The 27559-nt window shown below is 55.3% G+C and overlaps 1 protein-coding gene across 2 annotated transcripts; it reads left to right on the forward strand.

Annotated features, from left to right (window-relative positions):
* Positions 1-32: 32 nt before the first annotated feature.
* PRR12 (proline rich 12) lies at positions 33-27402 on the forward strand. Of its 2 annotated transcripts, none has more exons than XM_029210931.1 (14): positions 33-625; positions 2134-2246; positions 3208-3369; positions 3454-6761; positions 7253-7919; positions 9835-10241; positions 18393-18509; positions 18760-18893; positions 19195-19673; positions 23862-23987; positions 24086-24183; positions 25907-26053; positions 26160-26255; positions 26418-27402. In XM_029210931.1, the coding sequence occupies exons 1-14, from the start codon at positions 540-542 to the stop codon at positions 26562-26564; spliced, it is 6087 nt and encodes a 2028-aa protein (XP_029066764.1). In that variant the 5' UTR covers positions 33-539; the 3' UTR covers positions 26565-27402. The 2 variants fall into 2 exon arrangements, with proteins under 2 accessions (XP_029066764.1, XP_029066774.1); XM_029210941.1 differs by having other exon boundaries at positions 342-625; positions 7274-7919.
* The last annotated feature ends 157 nt before the right edge of the window (positions 27403-27559 follow it).

Here is a 27559-nt window from a genome sequence, read left to right on the forward strand (position 1 = left end):
CCCGCCGCCCGCCCCCCCTTCCCCTCCCCCCTCCCCCAGCCGCCTTGTGCAAAGATGGCTGCACCGTGAGCGCAGAGGAGGAGGAGGCGGCGGCGGCGGCGGCGATAGAGCGAGCACCCAGGGCCCGCACCCACCCCGGGCCGCCCGGGACGCCCCCTCCGGAGCGCGCGCCCCCCCTTCTCTCCTGCAAGCGCCGGGGCAAAGGCGGAGACAGCGGGGTCCCTCCTCCCCCCTCTTTCCCTCCAGGGGGAACCCCCCTTCCCCCTTCGTTGGCTCGTCGGCTGCACCCCCTCCCTTGCCCGCCCCTCCGCCCCTCCGCCCTCCGCCCCTCCGCCCCTGTCCCCTCCCTCCCCCGCCCGGGGCCTTCCCGGGCCTTCGGCGGCTGCAAAGAGAAAGAGAGAGAGAGAGAGGGAGAGAGGGAGAGAGGGAAGGGAAAAAAAAGCAACAGCGGAGGGAGCGGCGGCGGAGGAGAGCGCGCGCGCGCCCCCCTCCCTCCCTCCCTCCCTCCCCCTCCCCCCAATTTCCACCGCGGCCAATTCATGGACAGGAACTACCCCAGCGCCGGCTTCGGGGACCCGCTCGGCGCCGGGGCGGGATGGAGTTACGAGAGGTCAGCGAAAGCTAGGTAAGGAGCCGGGGGTGGCCTGGAGGAAGGGGCCAAGAGGTGGGGGCCCAGCCCGGCCGGGCCCGCCCGGCTACGCGTGCATCGCAAACTCCCCTCCGGCTTGCAAGGGAGCGGCCTTCCTCGGTTTGCAACAACGCCGCCGCCCCAGTTTGCAAATTGCAAACTCCGCCAAAGCCAGCTCCGGCATGCAAAGGGAGAGATGCCGCGGAAAAATGAGGGTGCAAAACAATTTCAGACGGAAAGGCCTTGGGAAGGTGGGAGGGACTGGCGAAGCAAGGCCTGGATTTCCCCCCATCCTTGGATTCCCGGTTTGCTGACCCCTCCCCCTCGCGCCCTAGGTTCTGCTCTTGCAAAGGTGGGAAGGAAAAGAGAATTAGAACGCAGACCTGGGGGGCGCGGCCCCCCCTCAGGTCCTATTGTTCCGGGACTGCGCGAGGCCGCGCTACTCGGGGGCCCCCCCCAGAAATTCCGCGCGCTGAGTGGGCACGGGGCCCCGCCCCCTTCCTAAGCTGGGGTTTTGTGTAAGGTGGGGGTCCTGGCATCTGAGACACGCCCCCTTGAGCTCCCCCACCCTCAAAGACAGAATCCTAGTTGATGGCGAGGAGTGGAGTGTTTGACCTCTTGAGTCTGGGCCATGGATTGGGGCCGTTGCATGGGAAGATTAGGCTGTTTCCCGGGTGTGTGGTTGTGTGTGTGAGCGTGGGCCCAGTGCGTTATGTAGCTGGCAGCCTTTTCACCTGCGAACCTGCCCCTTTCCTGCTGTTTGTGTCACACCCTCACTCTTCACCTGCCCCCGAATCCCCTCCCCCTATACACCTGGGTTTCCCAGCTTGGCTGGGCATGACCCCACGTGTGTTAGTATTCTCCATGTGGGACTCCTCGCTCTGTATCTTTCCACACAGTGAGTTGGATACTGGTTTGCACACAGACCTGGCTTTGCATGCCCCCATGCATTTGAACCTCAACCCGGGGGGATGGACGGTGTTCATGTGCACACTTGTGCCTCGTACTTTGCAGGAGTCCTATCCTCTGCCCACCTCCCATCCCTGCCCTTTGGGGAACAGTTGCCTCCTGCTCCTGACTCGGTTTGCACCACCCCTGAGGTTCAGGGCCTCTGTGTTCCCATGTGTCTGAAGAAGAGGGGGCATCCCTTGGCCCCAGGGCCTTGTGTCACCTGCGGGGTGGGGGCTGTGGAAGCAGGTCCACATTTTCAACTTAAGGCACTTTCTCTGGCTCTTCACCCTCTCTGTGTCCTCCCTGTGCATGTCTGTGTTTGTAAATGTGAGGCTATCTGGGCTCTATTTACTGGGGCTCGAGTGGGGACCATTTCTATGGCTCTTTAGTTGGGCACTCCGATTCCCTTGTCTTCTTTCCTTTAGGGCCCAAGGTTCCTTAGGATAGCCCCCAGTCAGCTGGAAGATTCTCCCCAACTCCCCAGGGGATTTGCTGAGTTCCCTTCTCCGAGGGTAGCTTCGGAGGATACCCTAACATCTCCTTCTTCCTCCCAGCTTGGTCTATGGCAGCTCCAGGACCTCGCACCCCGAGACGGACATCTTACACCGCCAGGCCTACGCGGCCCCCCACCCACTGCAAAGCTATGCCACCAACCACCACCCGGCAGGTACGGCCCCTGTCCCGCCCCGCCTGGCCCTCCCTCCGAAGCAAATGATTGGCTGCTGAAAGTTACAACCTTCCTAATTGGCCGTGCTCTCCGTCGTGGCCCGCCTCTTGCTACTTCTCCTCTGATTGGTTGTTCTGAGGCTGCTTAATTTCACGCCGGATTCGTCTGCCCCTGTTTCTGGCCCCGCCTCTTTTGTTCCAATTGGTCCCGTCGTCTCAGCCCCCAAATCCCACCTTCTCTTCCAGGCTTTTCCGCCTCTCCAGCCCACCCCAATCCCTTCCCTCTGGGTCTGCTCATCTTCTTGGTTATCAGAACTCTTTCTTCCTGATTCCCTTTCTTCCTGATTGGCTCCGATTCTTTGGACCTCCCCTTTCTTCCTTAGATTTGCCCACTGCCTTATTCTTTTCCTGTGGCCCTGCCTCTGGTGCCTCGGATTGGTTCCCTTCCTTTGATCCTGCCGCTGTCCTTCCTAGATGGATCAGCAACGGGGCTGTTGTCCCTCTTGGTTGGCTCCTTCCCTTTATTCCTCTCTCTCTCTCTTTTTTTTTTTTAAATCTGGATCCTCTCACTTTGACTCAACCCCTTTTGACATGTTCTCTGGTTCTTCTCAGTGGCTCCAGTCATCCCATCCCTTCCCCTTCCTTGCTAGAATTGCCTAATCCTTTGGCCTCCCTTGGACCATACGGACGCTCTGTGTTTTGCTCCCATTTTTCTCATGTATGGATTTTTCTACTCCTTTGTCTACTTTTCCCCTCCTGGGCTCCCTGCCCTTATGATTGCATCGTACCCTATCCTGCTTATTGTTTCCTTAACTTGTTTCTGCCTCCTTTCTCCTCTTTGAATCTGCCCCTTCTCTCCAACCCCTTTTCCTGACCCAACTTGCCTTTGGCCTGCTCCTTTTCCTTTTCAACCTTGCCCTATCCCCCACCTAGCTGACTCTACCCCCCCCAACCCTCACCAGGCCTCTCTGGACTCTTCGACACCGGCCTCCATCACGCAGGCTCAGCAGGGCCCGACGCCTCCGTCATGAACCTCATCTCGGCCCTGGAGTCCCGGGGCCCCCAGCCTGGTCCCTCTGCCTCTTCTCTCCTCTCCCAATTCCGCAGTCCTTCCTGGCAAACAGGTAAGGCCATTGCCAGTCCAGGAGGGCCAGGGTGGGGCTGGCTTGTGGTCAGCTCTGACCTGTGGTCTCCTCCCTCATCCCCAGCCATGCACACGCCAGGCCCCACGGAGCTCTTCATCTCAGGCGCCCTGCCGGGTTCCAGCACCTTTCCGCCCTCCTCTGCCCTGTCGGCCTATCAGCACCCGGCTTCCTTTGGCAGCCGCCCCTTCCCAGTACCCTCTTCCCTCAGCCTCCAGGACCCCCCATTTAGTCCCCCAGCTAATGGGCTCTTGTCCCCTCATGACGTGCTGCACCTGAAGCCCTCGCAGGCACCCACGGTGCCCTCCTCGCTAGGCTTTGAGCGCCTGGCGGGGGGTGGTGTCCTGGGGCCCGCTGGTCTCGGCCCAGCCCAAACCCCTCCTTACCGCCCAGGCCCCCCAGATCCACCCCCACCTCCCCGCCACCTCCCAACTCAGTTCAACCTGCTGGCTTCCTCTTCCGCTGCTGCTGCCGCTGCTGCCGAGCAGTCCTCTCCCCAGCTCTACAACTTCTCGGGTGCTGCCCCCGGCCCGCCGCCACCCGAGCGGGCCCTGCCCCGCCAAGACACCGTCATCAAGCACTACCAGCGGCCAGCCAGTGCCCAGCCACCCCCCCCACCAGCCCATGCCCTCCAGCACTACCTGAGCTGCGGAGGCAGCTACGCCTCCATGGGCCACCGGGCCAACTTGGCCTGCAGCCCCCTGGGCGGTGGGGAGCCCTCCCCGGGCGCTGGCGAGCCTAGCAAGGCTGGGCCCAGTGGAGCCACGGCCGGGGCATCAGGCCGGGCTGCGGGCCCTGAGGCAGCTGGAGGAGGTGGGGCGGCGGGTGGTGGTGGAGGTTACCGCCCCATCATTCAGTCGCCTGGTTACAAGACGGGCAAAGGTGGTTATGGGGCAGCTGCGGGCGGTGCCAACAGGCCCCCACCACCCCGTTCGACTGCCACGCCCAAATGCCAGAGCCTGGGTGGGCCAGCAGCAGCCTACGCCACTGGCAAGGCCTCTGGGGCTGGGGGGGCGGGAGGCCAGGCCTATTCCCCTGGTCAGCCCCAAGGGCTTCTAGGACCCCAGGCCTATGGGCAAGGGTTTGGAGGGGGTCAAGCGCAGGACTTGAGCAAAGGCCCTAGCTACTCAAGTGGGCCCCAGCAGCCCCCTAATGGTCCCCCACCTCCTGGCCTAGCCACATGTCAGAGCTATTCCCCAGACCAGCTGCAGGGGCAGCTATATGGGGTGCAGGGTGAGCCGTACCCAGGGCCAGCCGCCCACTCCCAGGGGCTGCCCACAGCCAGCCCCTCGCTCAGCTACAGTACTGGCCATTCCCCAGCGCTCTCGGGCCATGGAGGCGGTTGGGGGCCCAGCTCCCTGGGCGGCGGAGAGGCCAGCCCTTCTCACATCATCCGCCCGCTGCAGTCGCCTCCGGCCCCCGGCCGCCCGCCTCGAGCTGGCTCTCCAGGGGCTCCTGGCAAATACCTGAGCTCTGTCCTGGCCTCGGCCCCATTCCTGGCACCCCCAGGAGCCGGCAGCTATGCCGCCGGAGCAGGTGGCTACAAGGGCAAGGGGGATGGCTCAGAGCTGCTGGCGGGCCCCGGCGGGCCTCCCGCTGAGCGCACCGAGGATGAAGAGTTCCTCATCCAGCACCTCCTGCAGGCGCCCAGCCCCCCGAGGACCTCAGGGGCAGATGGCCTGGTGGGCGAAGATGGGGCGGCGGATGCCTCCAAGGGACTTGGGAGTGGCGGGGCTGGGGGTCCCCCGGGCACACCCTACGAGCTGGCCAAGGAAGACCCACAGAGGTACCATCTGCAGAGCGTCATCCGTACCAGCGCCAGCCTTGATGAGGGTGCCACGGCGGCCCTGGAGCTGGGCCTGGGGAGGCTGAAGGAGAAGAAGAAAGGGCCAGAACGGGGTGGCGAGACCCCCGAGGGGCTGGCCACCTCAGTTGTCCACTATGGGGCAGGTGCCAAGGAGCTGGGGGCCTTCCTCCAAAAGAGCCCTCCACCCCCAACTCCCACGGCCCAGTCTGCCCAGCCTGCCCCCCACGGCCTCCTCCTAGAGGCTGGGGGCCCTGACCTCCCACTGGTGCTGCCTCCCCCTCCCCCCCAGCTGCTCCCCTCGGTCCTCAGCCACGCTCCCAGCCCCTCTTCCAGTGCTCCCAAAGTTGGCGTCCATCTCCTTGAGCCGGCCGCCCGTGATGGGGCACCCCAGCCTCCCCCTCCGCCCCCCCCACCTCCACCACCCATGCCCCTCCAGCTCGAGGCCCACCTCCGCGGCCATGGCCTGGAGCCGGGTGCCCCCAGCCCCCGCCTGCGACCTGAGGAGAGCCTGGAGCCACCCGGCACCATGCAAGAATTGCTTGGGGCCCTGGAGCCGCTGCCACCTGGGCCTGGTGACACTGGTGTGGGCCCACCTAACACCGAGGGCAAGGATCCCTCGGGGGCCTACCGCAGCCCTAGCCCACAAGGCACCAAGGCCCCCCGCTTTGTGCCACTCACCTCCATCTGCTTCCCTGACTCCCTGCTGCAAGACGAGGAGCGCAGCTTCTTCCCCACCATGGAGGAGATGTTTGGCGGCGGCCCCGCAGATGACTATGGAAAGGCTGGGCCACACGAGGACGAGGGCGATCCCAAGGCGGGGCCTGGGCCGCCTCCGGGCCCTCCTGCCTATGATCCCTATGGGCCCTACTGCCCTAGTCGGGCGTCCGGAGCCGGTCCCGAGACTCCAGGCCTGGGCCTGGACCCCAGCAAGCCGCCTGAGCTGCCCTCCACCGTCAACGCCGAGCCTCTGGGCCTGATCCAGAGTGGGCCCCACCAGGCGGCCCCCCCGCCCCCGCCTCCCCCCCCACCGCCGCCACCCCCTGCCTCGGAGCCCAAGGGAGGCCTGACCTCGCCCATCTTCTGCTCTACCAAGCCAAAGAAGCTGCTTAAGACGTCCTCCTTCCACCTGCTGCGGCGCCGTGACCCGCCTTTCCAGACGCCCAAAAAGCTGTACGCCCAGGAGTACGAGTTCGAGGCCGACGAGGACAAGGCCGATGTGCCTGCTGACATCCGCCTCAACCCCCGGCGCCTGCCTGACCTGGTGTCCAGCTGCCGCTCCCGTCCGGCGCTCTCACCGCTGGGCGACATTGACTTCTGTCCACCCAACCCAGGCCCCGATGGCCCCCGGCGCCGTGGCCGCAAGCCCACCAAGGCCAAGCGTGATGGGCCTCCCCGGCCCCGGGGGAGACCCCGGATTCGCCCACTGGAGGTCCCCACCACCGCTGGGCCAGCCCTGGCCTCCACACCTACTGATGGGGCCAAGAAACCCCGGGGCCGGGGCCGGGGTCGAGGCAGGAAGGCCGAGGAGGCCGGGGGCCCTCGGCTGGAGCCCCTGAAACCACTGAAGGTGAGGGGGAGTGAAACCCTGACGCTGGAGGGTTGGGACCACATTTGAGGTTCTTGGGCACAGTAGGGGATGTGGTTTATTTTCCTAACACCCACGAGGAAATGAATACGAGGGCTGGAATTTCAGGGTTCCACTGTTGCAGAGGTCTGAGAATTGAAACTTGTGTCTACAGGGAGGCGGGGGTTAGCGCTTGTATTCTTAGGTTCTAGATCCTGCAGGACTATTCATCAGGGGTCCTGGATTCCTGGGTCTTGTGGGAGGAGGGTCCGTGAGTAATGAGGGAGGGACCCCAGTCCTGTCATTCTGGAATCTGAGCAGAGGGGTCCGCAGGCATGAATTCTAGGATTCTACAGGCTGACACTCTGAGAATTTGAACTTTAGGGTCTTAACTGGGGAGAGGGCTGGGGCCCCAGACCCCTGGGTCTGAGGGAGGAGGGGGCTTGGGGCCCTGGGCTTGTGGGCCCTGACTCCCCACTGCCCCCCATATCTAGATCAAGCTGTCTGTGCCCAAGGCCGGCGAGGGTCTGGGAGCGTCATCGGGCGATGCCGTGTCAGGAGTTGACCACAACAGCCTGGACTCCAGCCTCACTCGGGAGAAGATCGAGGCCAAGATCAAGGAGGTGGAGGAGAAGCAGCCCGAGATGAAGTCCGGCTTCATGGCCTCGTTCCTGGACTTTCTCAAGTCAGGCAAGCGCCATCCACCGCTCTACCAGGCTGGCCTGACACCCCCGCTCAGCCCCCCCAAGAGTGTGCCGCCCTCCGTGCCAGCCCGGGGCCTGCCTCCCCAGCCCCCCGCCGCGCCTGCCGTGCCACAGCCCCCACCCGCCGGCGCCTTCGGGCTGGGGGGTGCGCTGGAGGCCGCCGAGAGTGAGGGGTTGGGGCTCGGCTGCCCTTCGCCCTGCAAACGGCTGGACGAGGAGCTGAAACGGAACCTCGAGACCCTGCCCTCCTTCTCGTCGGACGAGGAAGACTCTGTCGCCAAGAACCGGGACCTGCAGGAGAGCATCTCCTCGGCCATCTCCGCCCTCGATGACCCGCCACTGGCTGGGCCTAAGGACACCTCCACTGCGGATGGGCCCCCCCTGGCTACTGAGGCTGCAGTCCCCGGGCCACCCCCTCTCCCGGGGCTCCCCAGTGCCAGCAGCAGTGGCACACCTGGTGAGCTCTGGGAAGATGGTCTGGGGGCGGGGCAGGGGTTTCCCGACATTCAGGTCACCAGGTCTGGTTGTGTAGATCAGGCACTGTTCACAGTGCAGATGACTGATAGAGATATGCCTGTTCATGGAGGGTAACCTGTTACTTGAGGGCAAGCCTTTTGAGAAAGGGGCATCTTTTTCTAATCCGCCCACAGGTGCTAAGTGGACTGGTGGGGGCCCGAAGGTGGGCAGTGGAGAACACTGGGGGACAGGGCAGGCTATAAGTGATGGGGACAGGTGGGTGACAGGGATGGAGAGAGCTTTTAAAACTGATGGGGGACATGGGACCTGAGAAGGGCTCTAGTAGTTAGGGATGTGTAATAAAGGACAGAAAAGGGTCTGGGGGGCAGAGAGAGACTTAGGAGGGTTGTTTAAAGAGAAACGTGACTAGTTTCAGCAATGACTAGTCAGATCTCGTGGGGGGCCATCGGGAAAGGCTGGGGGTACAGTCAGGTCTGGATGGTGTTCTGTTCTGAGAGGAGGGTTGGACAAAATTTGAGGGGCTTTGATAGGGGGGAACAGAGGCATTGGGGGAAGAAAGAGGTGGCATTTGGAGGAAGGCATTTGGAGCAGTTAATGAGGAGGCTTGGGAGCTCACAGGAGTCTTAAGGAATGAAGTCTTCTGGAAGGTGGTAGAAAGATGGGCAGTGGGGAGTGAGACAATTAGAGGCAGAAGGGAAGCACCAGGGAAGAGATGAGAAACAGTGGAGGGTGCTAAGCAGAGTGCCTGGATCTGCCGTAACGGGAGAGAGCATGGGGGGGGGGGGGCGAGGGAGCCTTGGAAGGGTCAGGAAGGCTCATAGCTTGGAAGGACCCAGGGATGGAGCAAAAGCAGTCTGGGGAGTCAGAAGATCTCAAGGCGTTAGAGGAGGAATGTTACAAAATCTCACGGGGAGTTAGCATAGCAGGAAGGAGAGGGTGTTGCCGATCCCGAGAGTGGAGAGCAGGCTGAGGAAAGGAAAGGGGAGAGCTTGGGTGGAGGAGTTTGAGACCTCTGAGCGGGAAAAGAGGAGGTAGAAGCACAGGAGTGGTTGAGGAATTGGGAGGAACATTGAGGAATGGGAGGTAAGCGTCAGACTGGGGCTCCAAAGCAGCAAAGAGACATTTCAGGACTAAAATGGACATTGTGGTTGGGAGACAGTTTCAGAGGCTTAGAGTAGCCACTGGGGCTGGGAAGGGGTCTCAGGGAGGGAGTCAGGTGTGGCACAGTGGCGACTGGGGAGCTGAGTGGCAATAAGGGGCAGAGGGGCTGTTGGCACAGGGAGGGACATTCAGGGACAAGAGAAGAGGTGATGGGATGGTGAATGGTATTTGGGGACTAGGAGGTAGGGCAGGGCCAGGAGCTTTGTAGGCACTAGACTGGGGAGCAGAGGGGCTTGTTGATGGGACCAGAGAGGCCTCCTGGCCATTGCGGTGGGGACACTGAGCAATGGTACTGGGATGCAGAGCTGCACTGAGACACAAAGGGGCTCTTTGGAGGCTGGGGAAAGATGGGGAGGACCAGAGCGGCATGTCTGGGTAGGAAAGTTTATTAGGACCTTGGAGAGAGAAGTTAAAGGGTCCTGGGTTTCTGGTAGGTGTCTGGGGACAGGGGTGGGTATTGAAGGTCAGGGAGGGGTCAGACAGGAGCTTTGCAGGAGGAGGAAGGTCAGCAGAAGAGGAATAAAAAGTGGAGTTGGAGGGGGATTGGGGGCAGAAATGGATGCTAGGTGAAGAGCTCAGTTTGGTCAGGAGGGATATTGGGGTGCAGGACGGGAAGAGGGCTGTGTTGAGACCCCCCAGAATAGACTGGGAGGCCTTTCACTGGAAGCAGATAAACAGGTCTGGGGGCTCGGGGTTGAGCGGGGCTCCAGCCCTGATGCCCGTCTCGCCCCCAGAGCCCCCGCTGCTGGAGGAGAAGCCCCCACCCTCGCCGTCCCCTGCCCCGACACCCCAGCCGCCGCCCCCACCGCCGGCCCTGCCCTCGCCACCCCCTCTGGTGGCCCCCACGCCCAGCTCGCCGCCCCCACTGCCCGTGCCAGTCCCACCGGCCCTGCCCTCGCCGCCTGCCCCGCCGCCCCTGCCCACCGCAACCCCTGCCCCCCCCCCTCCGGAGGAGCCTGCTGCCCCGTCCCCCGACGACCCCGAGCCGCCGGACGCCCGGCCCCTGCACCTGGCCAAGAAGCAGGAGACCGCGGCCGTGTGTGGGGAAACGGACGAGGAGGCTGGCGAGAGCGGCGGGGAGGGCATCTTCCGGGAGCGCGACGAGTTCGTCATCCGCGCCGAGGACATCCCTTCCCTCAAGGTGAGTCTCCTGTCGTGTCGGACAACTGGGCCCAATGCTTTGGTCACTGGAGCGTTTATCGAACGCCTGTTGGATGACAGGCCCGGTGCTGGGGGCTGCAGGTACAGTGATGGCTGAGGCAGCCCATCTGATCCTCCTGAGTTGACAGTCATGGGGCTGATAGAGGAGGCCAGCTGGACCCCCGCAGAGGATTTGCACGCTTCTGAGATGTTAATTTGGGTGTGTGTGTGTGTCACCGATAAATAAGGTAAACCCATTGTTAGCATTTATTGCAGGTATTTTTGCTGTGGGTGCTAGGGTTATACTAAGGGACAAAGCCGATGAGGAGGGCCTGATCTTAGGGAACTTCTAACACAAGCCGAGGGGTGCTTTAAAGGCAACTTGTGCCTTGTAGGTGGAAAGCTGAGGTATTGACGTGACATACCTATGAAAAGGCACACATACAACGTGCAGATGTAGTAGCCAGTGGTTTGGGAATGCTTGTGTGTCAGGCCACATCTTAAACACTTTATGTTGGGACCTCCCTAGCGGTCCAGTGGTTAAGAATCCACGCTTCCACTGCAGGGGACACGGGTTCGATCCCTGGTCAGGGAACTAAGATCCTTCATGCCATGCGGTGTGGCCGAAAAAAAACAAACACTTTACGTGCACCAGCGCATTTACTACTTCCAGTTATTCTACACGGGTGGGCACACTATGCCCCCCCCGCCCCCCTCCAGCCCCCTGCCTGTTCTTATAAATAAAGTTTTATTGGCACATAGCCCCACCCACTCATTTACATATCAGCTATGGCTGCTTTCCCCGTCCACTAGCAGAGTGGGGTAGTTGCAACAGAGCTTAGCTGATCCACAAAGCCAAAAATATTTCTTGTCTGTCCTGTCACGGAAAAAGTGTACTGACCTTTGCTGTACTTTGTTCATTGGACAGGTAGTTGGATCAGAGGATTGATATAAGTGCTTGACAAGGGTAGGTGACATGAGACGCCCGTGTAGTGTTTCTCACAGGGCATGAGGTAGAGCGAGTACTCAGTAGGGCTCACAGGGCATGAGGTAGAGCGAGTACTCGGTAGGGCTCACAGGGCATGAGGTAGAGCGAGTACTCAGTAGGTCAGCAAGCTATTATCACCTTGATGGTGACGCCAAGGGCTAAGGCCATTCTTCGTGTTAGTTACTGTCACTGACTGGGTAGCAACTAGGGGGCAGGAACCATGTTTGGTCTTGGATGTATGTTAACACGTTTAATTTCTTTCTTTTTTTTAAAGATTTTTTTTTTCTTTTTTGATGTGGACCATTTTAAAATTTATTTTATTTATTTTTGGCTGCGTTGGGTCTTTGTTGCTGCGTGCGGGCTTTCTCTAGTTGTGGTGAGCGGGGGCTGCTCTTCGTTGCGGTGCGCGGGCTTCTCATTGCGGTGGCTTCTCTTGTTGCGGAGCACAGGCTCTAGAGCACAGGCTCAACAGTTGTGGTGCACAGGCTTAGTTGCTCTGCGGCATGTGGGATCTTCCTGGACCAGGGCTCGAACCCGTGTCCCCTGCATTGGCAGGCAGATTCTTAACCATTGCGCCACCAGGGAAGCCCTGACGTGTTTAATTTCATCTTGGGTGTTGTTTTTTCTAAGTTACAGATGAAAAAATTGTGGGGTGAATTCATTATAAAGATAGTGCATATTATTATACTTTTATCTTGGCCGTAGCTCGCAGCTCGTGGGATCTTAGTTCTCCAATCAGGGATTGAACCCAGGACCGTGGCAGTGAGAGTGCCAAGTCCTAACCACTGGACCGCCAGGAAATTCCCTATTATACTTCATTATTAAGTGTGTTTTGCGAGAGGAACTTAGTGTGCTTTTTCCTATGTTATTTTCAATCTATTTTTTTAAAAATATTTTATTTATTTATTATTTGGCTGCGCCAGGTCTTAGTTGCGGCACGCAGGATCTTCGTTGTGGCATGCAGGATCTTTTTTCTAGTTGCGGTATGTGAGCTCTTAGTTGCGGCATGTGGGATCTAGTTCCCTGACCAGGGATTGAACCTGGGCCCCCTGCGTTGGGAGCACGGAGTCTTAACCACTGGACCACCTGGGAAGTCCCTTCAATCTATTTTATTGTGGGAAAAGTAGAGCAAATACAGTAACGGGGCTGTGTGTATCCATCCCTCAGCTTTCGCCATTATCACCTCCTGGTTGGTTCTGCTTGCTTTCCACCCTGTCACATTCTGTGCTGTCCGCCCCAGCTCACCAATCCCAGACTGTATCTTTTCATTGTTACTTTGTCATCTTCGCAGTATGATATGATAGAAGAGAACATTCACAAGAGATATGTAAGTTGTCAAAGCAGAATGGTAAAGTGAAGGCTTACTTCTCCACTCCTCAGCCAGCTACCAGAACAATCCCAATGCCTTGAGTCTCAGTATCCCTCCCTGGCTAACCCTCCCTTCTCCCTCATAGTTGTACTCACTCTACTAGTGCCCTGTGTACGTTATTTCATTTTAACTTCAAGACTTCTGAGGCTCTTTGGCCATCAGTCTGGAACAGGCGAGGGAGGTGTCAAACGAACGGCAGTGACAGGAACGGCTACCAGCTTTCAGGGGATAGGATTTGGGGCACATCATATTCAGAATTTAGTTTAATCATGGTAACCGATACATGTCACGCAGTTTATCATTTTAACTATTTTTAAGTGTACAGTTCAGTGGCATTAAGTATATTCACTTTGTTGTGCAAACCTTCGCCACCACCTGTAAGTTTTATCTTTGTAATCTCCTTTCTTTATAGGGATTACTATCCCCCTTTTACAGAGAAGGGAACTGAGGCTCAGAGGATTAAAGTGGGCTTTCCAGGCTTTCACAGCTTGGGACCCACACCCAGTTCTACTGGCCCTGGGAGCCCACGCTCTCAGCACCAGAGTCAGCCACTCTCTGTGTATATTCCACCAAACATTGGTAGTGCTGCTGGGCGCCCAGCGCTGGGCGCCCAGCACTTGGCCAAATGAACAGGGCTCTGGGGTGGGGACCCTGACCGTCCCCAGTTTACAGATGAGGAAGTTCACGTTCCGGGAGAGGGAATCATTTGGCTGATGGGTGCCAAGCCAGGATTAGAGCCAGGGCCATCTGATACCACCTCCCAGCTGGCATGGGGCAGGGGAGGGGGCCAGGCAAGGACTCAGATGCTTAAAATACAACACGAGTATGTGTTCTGATGGGGGACTCACAGCCCCAGGATTGAGCCACTCAGGCAGATGAGGACTCATTCGTGTGTCAGGAGTCAGGGCAGGCTGGCAGCATGGTTATTATGGGCCCAGCTTTGGCGTTAATTTGATTGGCTTGAATCTCTGCCACTTCCGAGCTGGACTGGTGTTGACCCTTCCTGAGCCTCAGTTTCCTCATCTGTAAAATGGGGGCTGATGCTGTTAGTACCCCCTTCGTACAACGTGGGCACTCAGGCTTTACGGCTTGTCCAGTACTCTGACTGTGGGTGGCATGCAGAAAGTGCTCTATAAACTTTGTTTCTATTATTCAGTGATCTTGGGCAGATCTCTAGTGCAGAGTTTGGCAAACTTTTTTTTCTTGTAAAGGGCCAGATGGTAAATATTTTAGGCTTTGCAAGCTACGTATGGTCTCTATCATGTAATCTTGGGTTTTTGTTTTTTGTTTTGTTTTGCTTTTTCACACTCCTTTAGAAATGTAGAAACCATTCTTAGCTCATAGCTCTACAAAAATGGGCCACAGGTCATAGTTTGTTCTAGAACAATGGCAGCCTGATAGAAACATCATATGAGCCATGTACAGCATTTTAAACGTTCTTGCATCCACACTTTTGAAAAATTAAAAGATGAGTGAGGTTAGTTGTAGGGATGTATTTTCTTTAACTCAGCATGTCTAAAATGTCATTTTAACATGTGGTCAATGTAGAAAAAATTAATGAGATGTTTTATCTCCTCTCTTGCCTACCAAGTCTTTGAAATCCAGTGTGTATTTTACACTCATAGAACATGTTGATGCAAATGAGCTCATTTTAAATGCTCAAGAGGCACATATGGGGAGGGGCTGCTGAATTGGACAGTGTAGGGTTAGCCCCCTCTCTGCTTCAGCCTCCCCACCTGGAAAATGGGAGTGATAATATTAACTCCCAGTCCTTGGAGATGTGGAAGGTTTATCAGGATGTAAATTCTGAGCATATAAGTTTGTTGGATGGAGAAAAGTATGGGGAGAGCGGGTCATGCAGAGAGAACAGTCTGTGCAAAAGCCCTGTGGTGAGGCATGTTTATGTGATGGGTAGGGAGAGATGCAAGGGGTTGAGTGACTGGACAGTGAGCGCCGAGCCTGGGCAGGTGGGCAGGGTCCAGACCATTCTGTGGTGAGATCAGTGGGTGCCTGCTTGAGAATCTGCTCTGGGTTATCTGGCTGCTTCGAGGGCCCTGGCCAGCAGGGAGGTGGCTGGGGAAGTTCTCAGTCCTGATGACAGTCTGTCCACTGCCTTAGTTCTGTTACACTGACTCCCCTGTATCTGATCCTGCAGCCTTCTCCTTAACACCAGGCTGGGTGCTTCTAGCTTACTTACATCCTGCTACTTAACTGCCCTTGTCTCAGCTTGTCACAATTCAGATTCCCAGAAGAGAATCTGATTGGCCCAGCACAGCATTTTGGGTCAGGATGGGGTTCGTGTTATGCCTGTTGATTGGCTACCCCTTGTCAGGTCTCCTCCAATCAGCTGTGGCTTCCACTGAATGGGTGTTATGGGTGGGGCAACTTCCCACCAAGTGGAAGTGGGTGTGGTCGGTGACATGATTGACATGAGGAGAGGCAGGAAAGACGTGGCTTTGGGACTAAGTGACCCTGGTTGGGGAGCAGGCAAGGATGATGATGCCAGGGCCTGATGACTGGTGGATAGTGGGGATCCTGGGAGGAAGAGTGGTTTGGGGAAAGAAGCCAAGCCCAGTTGGGATGTGGTGAGTCAAGGGCCCCACGTCCAGCTGGAGAAACAGCTGGATCCTTAGAGGAGGAAGATCGGCAGTGGGAAGAGACAGAGGAGGGGGTGCCCTCCCCTGGCTTGGGGGAGGGGGTGCTCTGATGGATTTTTCAGAAACTTCTGAGAACTGGAACAGGGAACATTATATCCACAGTGAGAGGGAAAAAGACACCCCTAGTGGGGGGCCCTGCATGTGCAGAAACCTGGAGGTCAGAAAGTCTGGGGCTTGTCTGCTGAGCTTTGAGGGTCTGGATGACCTGCTGGGCAGGGGTAGGAGAAAGGAAAGGAGACTGAGGCAAAGTCTCTATGCCAGGCTGTGGAATCTGCACTGGGGGCCCTGGAAGGTTTTGGAGCAGGGCAGGATATGTAAATGAGCTTTTCAGTTCTTGAAAAGGATTTGAAACGGACTTTTCAATCCTTGGGCCTCTGACCTGGTTCCCTGAGGAGCCAGGAGGGAGGATTGAGAACCATGGTATCCTGGAGGAAGGCACTTGGGATTGACATGCCCATATCCCTGTCTCATCCTGCCTCACTCTTGTCCAGTGAAATTTCAGCCAAGAACCTTTCTGGACCTCATTTTCATCAGGTTATTCTAACTCCTTTCTGTTCCCCTGGCTGATCTGCAGGATATGAAAAATTGTGGATATAGAAGCATTTGACCAAAAACCAAGAATAGATCGCCAGTACTCGGCACTCAGGCTCCAGTGCTGCAGCTGCTGCAGGTGGCAGACATCACTAATTGATCCCAGCACTTGCTCCTGCTGAGCCTAGTGCTCAGGGCAGCCATGATCAGTTAGTTGGAGTTACCTGAATCCTGTTTATCACTTGACTATGGGTTCTTTATTTTACTTATTTATTTTTTTAAAATATTCAATTTACTTTTGGCTGCATCGGGTCTTAGTTGCAGCATGTAGGATCTTTCGTTACTGCGCTCAGGCTCCTCTCTGGTTGTGGCGTGCGGGCTCAGTAGTTGGGGCATGCGGGCTTAGTTGCCCCGCAGCATGTGGGATCTTAATTCCTCTACCAGGGATCGAACCTGCATCCCCTGCACTGGAAGGCGGATTCTTAACCACTGGACCACCAGGGAAGTCCCAACTATGGATTCTTTAAATGCAAGGGCTTGTCCCTCATTCATCTCTGGGTTATCACAAAGTTCAGTGCATATTTCCCACTATGTTCTTATTATTTACTTATCTGTGCCTGTCAGTTGCTTTTTTCTAGAGCCACAGCTGTCACACACTTTACCTGGCAGTCCCTGGTCATCACCCAACCCCCTCACGGAAGATACAGTCCTTCCTGGACTCATTTAGGTATCACTTCTTCGAGGAAGCATTCTTGGATTCAGATTGAGTCCAGAGTCCTTCTTCTAGGCTTCTGGGGCACCTGCTGTTAGCACATTTATTACTTGTGCTGTTATTTTTTTGTGCCTGTGTCTGGTCCCCTGCTAGTCCCCTTACTCCCTGAGATCAGATGCTGGGTCTGACATCCTTTGGTTCCCGGTGCCCAGCTGGGGCACACAAGCCTTGGGGTGGGGATGGGGGTCTGAGTGTGCTGAGGGAAGTTGAGATCGGGGAGCCTTTGTGTCACTGTCCTGCCCTGCTGTGGACAGGCTGATGAAATAAATGGTCTCAGGTAACCCATCACCTGTTTATTCTTAGCACAAGCCACAACCTCACCCTGTTCTGTTTATTTGCTTGTCTGTCTTATTACCTCTGTAATGAAGACCCCAAGAAAGGCTTTGTCGATCTCGTTCACCGCCAAACTGTGGGGCCCAACACTGTATCTAGAAGATGGTGGGTGGATGAGTGCTCAGATTTTGTCATTTCTTTGAGTCATGCGGATGGCTTGTACCATCACACTGTATAGCTATAATGACTAAAACCTTGTAGCCCAGAATGAATGGCCTATTGGCAGCAACATGGATGGACCTAGAGATGATCATACTAAGCGAAGTAAGTCAGAAGGAGAAAGATAAATGCCACATGATGTCACTCATATCAGGAATCTAAAATACGACACAAATGAACGTATCCACGAAACAGGAACAGACTCACAGACGTAGAGAACAGACTTGTGGTTGCCAAGGGCGAGGAGCCGGTGGGGAGGGAAGGATTGGGAGTTTGGGATTAGCAGATGCAAATTAGTAGATATAGGATGGATAAACAGCAAGGTCTATACTGTATACTATACTATACATACTATACTATACTATACTGTGTAGCACAGTGAACTGTGATATAGTCAATATCCTGTGATAAACATATAGATATAGATATAGTCAATATAGTCAGATATAGATATAGTCTATAGTCTATATAGTCAGATATAGATATAGTCAATATCCTGTGATAAACAACACTGGAAAAGAATATGAAAAAGAATATATATATGTATAACTGAGTCATTTTGCTATACAGCAGAAATTAACACAACATTGTAAATCAACTATACTTCAGTAAAATTTAAAAAAAAACAACCAAAAAACCAACAGCATGAACAGCCTGATTGAGAGTATAGACGGTTCCCTGATGGTTCAGTTTAGGATTTTTAAACTTTATGATGGTGCAAAAGCGATACGCATTTGAAATTTGAGTTTTGTTCTTTTCCTGGGCTAGTGATATGCGCTACGATACTCTCTTGTGATGCTGGGCACTGGCAGCGAGCAGCAAGCCACCAGCTCCTGGTCAGCCACGCAGTTAATCGCAAGGGTAAACAACTGATACACTTACAACCCTCCTGTCCCCAGACAACCGTTCTGTTTTTTACTTTCAGTACAGTATTCAATAAATTACATGAGATACTTCATACTTTATTTTAAAGATGGGCTTTGTTTTAGATGACTTTGCCCAACTGCAGGCTAATGTAAGTGTTCTGAGCACGTTTAAGGTAGGCTGGGCTAAGCTATGATGTCTTTAGGGGTATTCAGTGCATTTTTGATTTAGGATATGTTCAACTTATGATGGGTTTATTGGGATGGAACCCCATGGTAAGTTGAGGAAGCTTTGCATCCCCAAATCTAAGAACCTCAGACAGCCAGAAGATACCTGTCAGCTGGAAGTTCGCTGATGCTTGTTAATGATGATGCCTTTTCTCTAAGGGGGTGTAGAGGGAGGACAGAGGGCCAGGAATTGGGGTTGGGAAGGGCAGGCATGGGGGTTGACCCTGCGGGCCTTACTGTGCCCCTCCTCAGCTGGCGTTGCAGACGGGGCGTGAGCCTCCACCCATCTGGCGAGTCCAGAAGGCACTGCTGCAGAAATTCACTCCGGAGATCAAAGACGGGCAGCGGCAGTTTTGTGCCACCAGTAATGTGAGCCTGCAGAGGGGAGCGAGGGCTTGAGGGGCCCTGGGTGGGTGGGGTGTGTGGAAGCCGCTGTCCCCCTCACACGATTCGGATTCACCTTGGGTCCAAGATGTGTTCGGGGGCGGGGGGTCTCCACCTCCCGGCAGGCTCTGGGTGGTTGCCATGGTGGGCCAGGGCAGGGGTGGGAGTCTTGGGTGTTGGGCTGCCTAGCTGGGGCGGAGGAAGGAGTTCCTCATGTGCTTCTTTTCCTCCGTAGTATTTGGGGTATTTTGGGGACGCCAAAAACCGGTACCAGCGCCTTTACGTCAAGTTTCTGGAAAACGTCAACAAGAAGGATTACGTGAGGGTCTGTGCTCGGAAACCCTGGCACCGGCCCCCAGTGCCTGTCAGGTACCATGGGGGCCGGGGGCCAGGTGGTGGGCAGGGCCAACAGGCATGGGGTGAATCATACAAGGAAATTTACATAACATAAAATTAACCATTTTAAAGTACACAATGCTTAGAAACAGAGTCGGGGAAGGGGTGCAGAGACCCAGAGAGTGGGGCCCCCAGAGAGAGGGGGACAGAGACCAGCTCAGCAAAATTCTGTGCTTAGAGCTGTGGGCTAGGCGGCGGGGGCGGGGGTACCCCAAGGAGGAGAATTTGGGTTTCAGGGGGTGCTGACTGCAGTCCCATCTATGTCCCCTTCCAGACGCTCTGGTCAGGCCAAGGGCCCCGCATCTGCTGGGGGCAGCTCTGCACCTCCCCCCAAGGCCCTGGCACCACCTCCTAAGCCCGAGACCCCTGACAAGATGACATCCGAGAAGCCCCCAGAGCAGACACCTGAGACGGCCGTGCCTGAGCCCCCTGCCCCTGAGAAGCCATCCCTGCCTCGGCCCATGGAGAAGGAGAAAGAGAAGGAGAAAGAGAGGGCAACGCGTGGGGAACGGCCACTGCGGGGTGAGCGGGGCACGGGTGGCCGGCAGATTCGGCCAGATCGGAGCCTCACCACAGGACAGCCCGCCACCTCCCGGCTACCCAAGTCCCGGCCCACCAAGGTGAAGGCTGAGCCGCCCCCCAAGAAGAGGAAGAAGTGGCTGAAGGAGGCGGCAGGCAACGCCTCGGTGGGCGGGGGCCCACCAGGCAGCTCTTCGGACTCAGAGTCATCCCCCGGGGCTCCCAGTGAGGATGGTAAGGCCATCGGCAGCTGTAGGGCTGGTGGTAGGGAGGCGACTCTGTGGCTTTCAGAAGGAGGCATGGATGGGGGCTATCCAGAGGGCTCCAGGTAGCATCAGCAAACAGTCACAGTAGTAATAAGTAAGTTAAAAGTAATAGCAGTAGCTAACAGCTGTATGGCACCTAACCACGTGACAGGCTGTCTTGTAAGTTCTTCATAGATGTTAACTTGTTTGAGTTTTCACTGTGGTCCTAGGAAGTAGATACCAATATTATCCTCAAATACAGGTGAGGAGACTGAGACACCAAGAGAATGCAGCACAGCTGGGATGTGACATCCCACCTGAGTTGGAATGCAGCCGGTGGAGCATCGCGTTCTGTTCTTCAACACTGCACCGTTCTGTCTCAGAATAGGCAGTTTCTGAGGGCTGAGGAGGATTGGTGACCCGCATCTATTGTGGGGACCCAGACATAGTGGTGTTCCCTGTGACTCCTTGGATGACTCCAGGAAAGGGGCAACACCTCTTTACACCTCAGTGACCTCACCTGTATAATAAAGTAAAAATGGGTATTCACAGAAAAGCACATAGGAGGGTACTAGCCTGTAGTGGGCACCAGGTGGGAGCTCCATTGCTTAGAATGATGTCTGGTTTATGGTGACAGTAACAACAACAACAATATATGTACACATATGTAAAATAACTATAACAGCTGACTTTTATTGAGTGCTTACTAAGTACCAGGCATCATTTTAAGCATGTTACACATTGGCTTATTTTATCTTTACATAAACCCTGTGAGGTAGGTGCTGTAAAATGATCCTCATTTTATTTTTTATTATATTTTTCGGATTTTTTTGTTTTTTTTATTTATTTTTTTAATCCTCATTTTAAAGATGAGAAATCTGAGGCCCTGGGAGGTGACATGACTTGCTCAAGGTCACATACTCTTTCAGGTGTAGTGCAGGGATAGCTTTTGTAACAGAGGCTAGTCAAATGAGAGAGTCGGAATTATCTTTTCATCAAAGCCCTGATGAAGTTGGGAAGTTCTGATTAAGTGTCAGATCTGGGAATGGCCCACATCCTATCTTCTCTTATCCCATTGGCCAGAACTAGTCACCTGGCCACAGCTAACTGCAAGGGAGCCTGGGAAATGTAGTCTTTTAACTGGGCAGTTGGCTCAATCTGGCCAGGTGGAAGCAGTTAATGCTGAGTCAGGGGAAGGTGCTGGCAAGGGAGGAGCTTTACAAAAGGCCCAGGTTTGCAGGTTCTTTTTCTTTTTCTTCAACAAGTTTATAGCTCTAATTCACATACCACGTAGCTCACCTAATTAAAACCCATAGTCCTCTGGCTTTTAGTATAGTCAGAGTTGTGCATCTACCTGGCAGTCAAGTTTAGAACATTTTCATCACCCCAAAAGGAGACCCTGCTTCCTTTGGCCATCACTCCCCTTTCTCCCCACCCTCATCCCTAAGCAACCAGTAATTTACTATTTCTATAGATTTGACCATTTTGGACATTTCACCTAAGGGATATCATACGTACAGTGTGCAGTCCTTTGGGACTGGCATCTTTGCTTAGCATAATGTTTTTGAGGTTCATCCATGTTGTGGTGTGTATCAGTACTTCATTTTTTTTTTCTAATTGAAGTATAGTTGATTTACAATATATTAGTTTCAGGTGTACACCATAGTGATTCAATATATTTATAGATTATATTCCATTTAAGGTTCTTATAAAATATTAGCTATGTTTCCTATGCTGTACAATATATTCTTGTAGCTTACTTATTATTATACATAGTTGTTTGCAGTACTTCATTCCTTTTTATGGCTGAATACTATTCCATTGCTTGGATATGCCACATTTTGTTTATCCATGGACTAGCTTGATGGACATTTGGGTGGTCTCCACTTTTTTGGCTGATGCTGCTATGAACATATGTGGACAGCCCAGAATTTTCTGAGCCTATGAAATGGGAGAAACAAAACTCTGCACTCTTAGGGAAGCAATTCCCCCGCCAAGGGTCAGTATCTTTCTTTGGTCCTGGGTCTCTCTCTGTTCACCCCATTTGACCAGGAGCCCCTCCTGGGCAGGATGAGCCTGACTCAACGTCTGGATGCCCTGAAGGTTCTGCCCAGACCAGGAGGTCTCAGAACCAGCCCTCCTGCTGGTCCAAGACTGATGATCCTCCATGTGCTAGAACCTGATGTCTCTCCTTTCTTAGATGCACAATGAAAGTTCTAGAAAGAGGCTGCAGTGATGTTCCCTCTCCCCCTTCCTTTAGTCCACTCTCATCTGGCTTCCTCAGCCCCTTTCTGCAGGTGTTAATTGAGCACATACTATGTGCCATGAACTGAGGGTTCCAGCAGTAAACAGAAAAGACAAAAACATGTATCCTCGTGGGAGCTTACAGTCTCAGTGGGGGAGTTAATCAGATAAATATGTTATGTAATAGAACACAAAACAATATGAAAAGTCATCAGTGTAAGGCTGGGTCGGATTAAAGGCAGTAGAGAAAAATAAATCCGGTAAAGAGGATCCAGGCAGGATCCTGGGTGATATTTGCGGGGGAAGGGGGAGTTGCAGAAGGCTTCTGGAAGTGACATTGGAGCAGAGATCCAAATGCAACAGGGTTGGGGTGGTGTGACTTTGGGAGAGAGAACATTATGGACTGGGTATGTCTGAGGATCAGGAAAGAGGCCAGCGGCTGGAGGAAGTGAGGCCAGAGAAGGAACAGGAGCACAGCTTGGAGAGACAAGGGTCCTGGGGCTTTGTGGCCCCACTGGCAGGATTTTATCATGAGTGAGACAGGAGCCTTAGGAGGGTTCAGGCAGAGGCTTGATGGGGTCTGACTCCCACGGCTAAATGGTCACTCTGGCCTCTTGAAACAGCTGTCAGCAAGGACTGTCCATGTGGGTAAATCAAGTGGACATTTCTCGTGCCTTTTCCTAAAGGATGTTTTGGGGTCTTCCCACACGTGGCCCTCCTGCTTCTCTTTTCTCCCTGATGCTCCTTCTTGAGTTTCTGGTGGCTGTCCCTCCAGTCCCACCCTTGGAGAATTCCCTGGTGGTCCAGTAGTTAGAACTCAGTGCTTTCACTGCCAGGGCCTGTGTTTGATCCCTGGTCAGGGTACTACGATCCCCCAAGCCACATGGCACGGACCAAAAAAAAAAAAAAAAAAAGAGTCCCGTCCTTGGCCTCATTGCTTGGCGTTCCATATCTCTCACTTGGCAAGCTCCCACAAATTCCGTGAGCCTCAGACTCATTTCTCCCTGCCACCTTCCAGGCCTACGCCCCAGCAACTCCCTCCTTCCAGACCCACCGAGCTGGTCCTAGCTTCTCTATCTCGGACACAGCCCCACTGGCAACCAAGTCACCAGGCCAGACCCTCCCTCACCTCTGCTGCAAGGAAGCCCCCAGCCCTACCCCTCCGGCCCTGACTGCCCCCATCCCCTCTGCTCCTTCCCACAGCCCTAGCTCAGATGCTGGCCCTCCTGCCCCTCAATCTATGTATCCTGATCCTCCAGCCCTGGCCCAGCCTCATCCTTTCTCATCTGGTCCATTGCCCTGGCCTCTGGTCTCATCCCTCTGATCCATCCCCTGGCCTTGGAGTGGTCTCTCTCCACTTACCTTCGCCCGTCCCTGCTCATAGCTCTCCCATGGCTCCCTAGTACCCCTCCCTAAAAAAGGCTCTCCCCTTTCTACCTCATCTCAGAGGCCTCACATGGTCTGGCCTGCCCTGACTTGTGCAGTCTCAGCTCCCATCTCCTTCCTCAGTCTTGCCTTTTGTGACCTGATCTCTCAGACCTGATTCACTGGTTTGGAAACCAACTCATCTCTCAGACTTGATTCACTGGTTTGGAAACCAACTCTGCTGCTTCTTTAGACTTTACTGAAGCTACACTAAACTAGTCAAACACAGTGGTCACCGGCCTGGAATACTCTTTCCTATCACTCAAGGCTCAACGTGTGTGTGACCTTTAATAGCCTTCCCTGACTTGCCAGGCTGAGCTCATTACGGTACCTGTGATTCACCGTTAGAGTATATTGTCCTGGTGTTGGGGAGTCTTCCCCAGTGGACGTGGACCTCACTGAGGGTAGGGATTTCTCTCCTGGTCCTGGAGCTTAGAATACTGTCTGCCACACAGGCGGCCTTGGAGAAAGTTGGAATGATGGGCCATGTCTCCCTTTCTTCCCCCAGAGCGGGCAGTACCTGGGCGTCTGCTGAAGACCCGGGCGATGCGGGAGATGTACCGGAGCTATGTGGAGATGCTGGTGAGCACGGCACTCGACCCGGATATGATCCAGGCCCTGGAGGACACACATGGTGAGCAGAGGCTTGGGGGCCCAGAGCCCCCTACCCCTCCTTTGCCTCCCATACATCGTGAGGCTGCATCTCTTCTGACACCCTGTCTCGCCTTTCAGACGAGCTGTACCTCCCGCCCATGCGGAAGATCGATGGCCTCCTGAATGAGCACAAGAAGAAAGTCCTAAAGCGGCTGTCGCTGAGCCCAGCCCTGCAGGTGCTTGGGGGGGCTTGGCCTGCGGCATCTGGGGCCCAGAGCTCAGGCACAGAGGAGACATGTGCATGTCAGCCACTGCGCTGGTCCCCAGAGCATCAGGCCCTGGAAGGGCGATCGTTGGAAGGGTCGGGCTTGGCCAGGAGAGTAGTGGAGGCCGGGCTGTCTGGAGGCAGTCTCTGGTTTCCCAGCAGTCCTGCAAGCACAGATGGAGGCGAGCTGGGATTGCGCGGCGGGGTCATTGTCAAGGTCTGAGATGGGCTGCTAGGCAGGCCCAGCAGAGTGTGGTTGTGGAGTACAAGTCTGGGGACAAAAGGTGGACTAGGGCCTGGACCCAGGGCTCGCTCTGGGGCAGAGCGTTGAGTGGATTTTTTTTTTTTTTTTTAGAATAGAGTTTTTATTTTTTTAATAAATTTATTTTATTTATTTATTTTTGGCTGTGTTGGGTCTTCGTTGCTGCATGCGGGCTTTCTCTAGTTGCGGCGAGCTGGGGCTACTCTTCGTTGTGGCTCGCGAGCTTCTCATTGCGGTGGCTTCTCGTTGGAGAGCACGGGCTCTAGGTGTGCGGGCTTCAGTAGTTGTGGTGCGCGGGCTCGGTAGTTGTGGCTCACGGGCTCTAGAGCGCAGGCTCAGTAGTTGTGGCGCACGGGCTTAGTTGCTCTGCGGCATGTGGGATCTTCCTGGACCAGGGCTCAAACCCGTGTCCCCTGCATTGGCAGGTGGATTCTTAACCACTGCGCCACCAGGGAAGTCCCCGTTGAGTGGATTCTGATGGCTTCTCTGTCGACGTAATTCAGGCTCTTCGAATCTCAGGCTCGAATCCGAAGTCATCTATGTAATTTCCCTTCTGGGATGGGATATCACAGTGGCTCCGAGAATTCTGGGAGAGAACATTAATTTGGTTTTGAGAATTCTGATGGGGATGTTAATGTGGTGCTGAGAACCGGGGCGGGAGGGGGGGTAAAATATTAGGATGGCTCAGAATTCTGGAATGGATTTTAGGCCAGCTCTGAAAATTCTTGCTGGGATGTTAGTCTGACTATGAAAACATGGGATAAAACGTTAATCTGGTTCTGGAATTCTTCGTGGGATGTTAGGATGCCTCTGAGAATCTTGGGATTGACTGTTCATCTGGCTCTGAGAAGGGGGGTAGGATATTACGCTGGAGTTAGGAATTCCACTGTAATGGGAATTACCTGGTGGTCCAGTGGTTAGGACTCCGCACTTTCAATGCCGAGGGTGCGGGTTTGATCCCTGGTCGGCGAACTAGGATCCCACAAGCCGCGTCGGGCGCCACCACCCCCCCCCCCAAAAAAAAAAAAAGAATTCCACTGTAGAACATTAGGATAGGTCTGAGCATTATGGGGTGGAATATGAGTCTGGTATTGTAATTCTGGGATGGACGTTAGCCTGGCTCTAGGGATTCTGGATTTCAGGCTGACTCTTAGAATTTTTGTAGGAGGTGATGGTGGCTCTAGAATCCTGGGCAGGATGTTAGGTGTCTCGGAGAATCTTGGGCCGGGCCACAAAACACATTGTAAGGGTCACCAGACAGGCCTAGGCTTCCCCTGGCCTTTGAGGAAACCGAGACTTCCAAGTGTCTTTCCTGATCTGCAGTTTCCTGGGGGAAACTGAGGCGTCTGATCACATGGGATCTGAGAACTGGGGGGTGGGTCTGGGGTGTGCGGGTCCAGGGAGGTCCCCCTGACCCCTCGGATTCCCGCAGGACGCCCTGCACACGTTCCCCCAGCTGCAAGTGGAGCAGAGTGGGGAGGGTTCCCCAGAGGAGGGGGCCGTGCGTCTGCGGCCGGCCGGGGAGCCCTACAACCGCAAGACGCTCAGCAAGCTCAAGAGGAGCGTGGTCAGAGCCCAGGTGCGGCGGAGCCCGGGAGGGGCGGGGCCGGGGGCGGGGCGCGGGGGAGGGGCCGCCCGGCGCTGAGCGGGGGGGAGGCTGAGGCTTCTCCGCTTCACCTGCCCAGGAGTTCAAGGTTGAGCTGGACAAGTCGGGATACTACACGCTCTACCATTCACTCCACCACTATAAGTACCACACCTTCCTGCGCTGCCGGGACCAGGTGAGCCCACCCACGCCCCGCACGGGTCACCCTGGGATTCAAGCCATCGCAGGCTCCCCCCTGGACCCAGGAGTCCAGCTCCCAGCCCCCCTCTCCCTGGGACACTGATCCCTAGGCCCCCAGCCTCCTCCCTCCCCAGCTCCATGTTTAACCCCCCTGCAGACCCTGGCCATCGAGGGCGGCGCTGAGGACCTGGGCCAAGAGGAGGTGGTCCAGCAGTGCATGCGGAACCAGCCATGGCTGGAACAGCTCTTTGACTCCTTCAGCGACCTGCTGGCCCAAGCACAGGCCCACAGCCGCTGTGGGTGACCCCACCCTGGCTTGGGGGGGGGCCACCTCCTCCATAAACCGAGAATTGGGACAGAACTGTGCCCTCAGGAGCTAACCCCTGGGCCCCATCGCTGGGGTGGGGTGGGGGGGGTCATTGGTCAGGGTGTGTCCATGCTGCCCCCACAGGACAGGGTTCAAAGTTCGACTCCCCCCATCTCCCAAGCCCTCTCCACTCCCTCCCATTCCTCCCACTGTCCGGTGTACAGAGAAATTATTTATATATATGTATAAATGTCTATTTAGTAACGGTTTCCCTCCCCCACCTTGCCCCAATCCCCCCTCCATGGCATAGCCCCAGCCCCCTCCACCTTGTACATAATGTATAGGAAAAGTCTATGTATGGTTGAGGGGGGCGGGGCGGCTTCGGAGAGCTGGGGGACCCCTTCCCCCCCAATCCCCCCCTCACAGGCCAAGATCTTTGCTAAAGGCCATTCCCTCCCCAGGGCATTTGGTGTCGGGTGGGAGGGGGAAAACACATCTTGTTAATTATTTTTAATCTTATTTATTGTAGATACCTAGGGCAGGGGGCTGGGGAGGTGGAGGGGGGGAGAAGGGTCCCCTCTCTTTGCCCCTCCCACTCCTTTTCTACTGCGATTTGTCTGTGTCTGCCCCCCCCCTCGCCCCCATCCCATTGTCATCTGGATGTGGTTCTATTTTTTATCGGTCTCTTCTCCCCTCCTCCCTCTCTCTAACCCCTCTGCTCCCATCTCCCCACCACCCTTTGTCTCTTGCTCTTTCTTGGGCTTCTGTACAACTCAACTTGTATACACTGTGTACACACAACCAGCCAAACAAAAACCCAACGGCAAACACTTTATCGGCTGGCTGGAGTGCCTCTGTCCTGCGGCATGTTGGGGGGGCCAGGGGGTGGCATGGGCAGAAGGTCTGGATCTGGCACGTGGCTTTTCTGGAGCCCTGGGATGTGGTTGGGCTGGGGTCATTGTATCCATTATGTCTTGCTGTGTAACAAATCA

The sequence above is a fragment of the Monodon monoceros genome, unplaced genomic scaffold (assembly GCF_005190385.1).
Source record: "Monodon monoceros isolate NGI ecotype Baffin Bay Population unplaced genomic scaffold, NGI_Narwhal_1 Super_Scaffold_10, whole genome shotgun sequence".
Classification (NCBI taxonomy): domain Eukaryota; kingdom Metazoa; phylum Chordata; class Mammalia; order Artiodactyla; family Monodontidae; genus Monodon; species Monodon monoceros.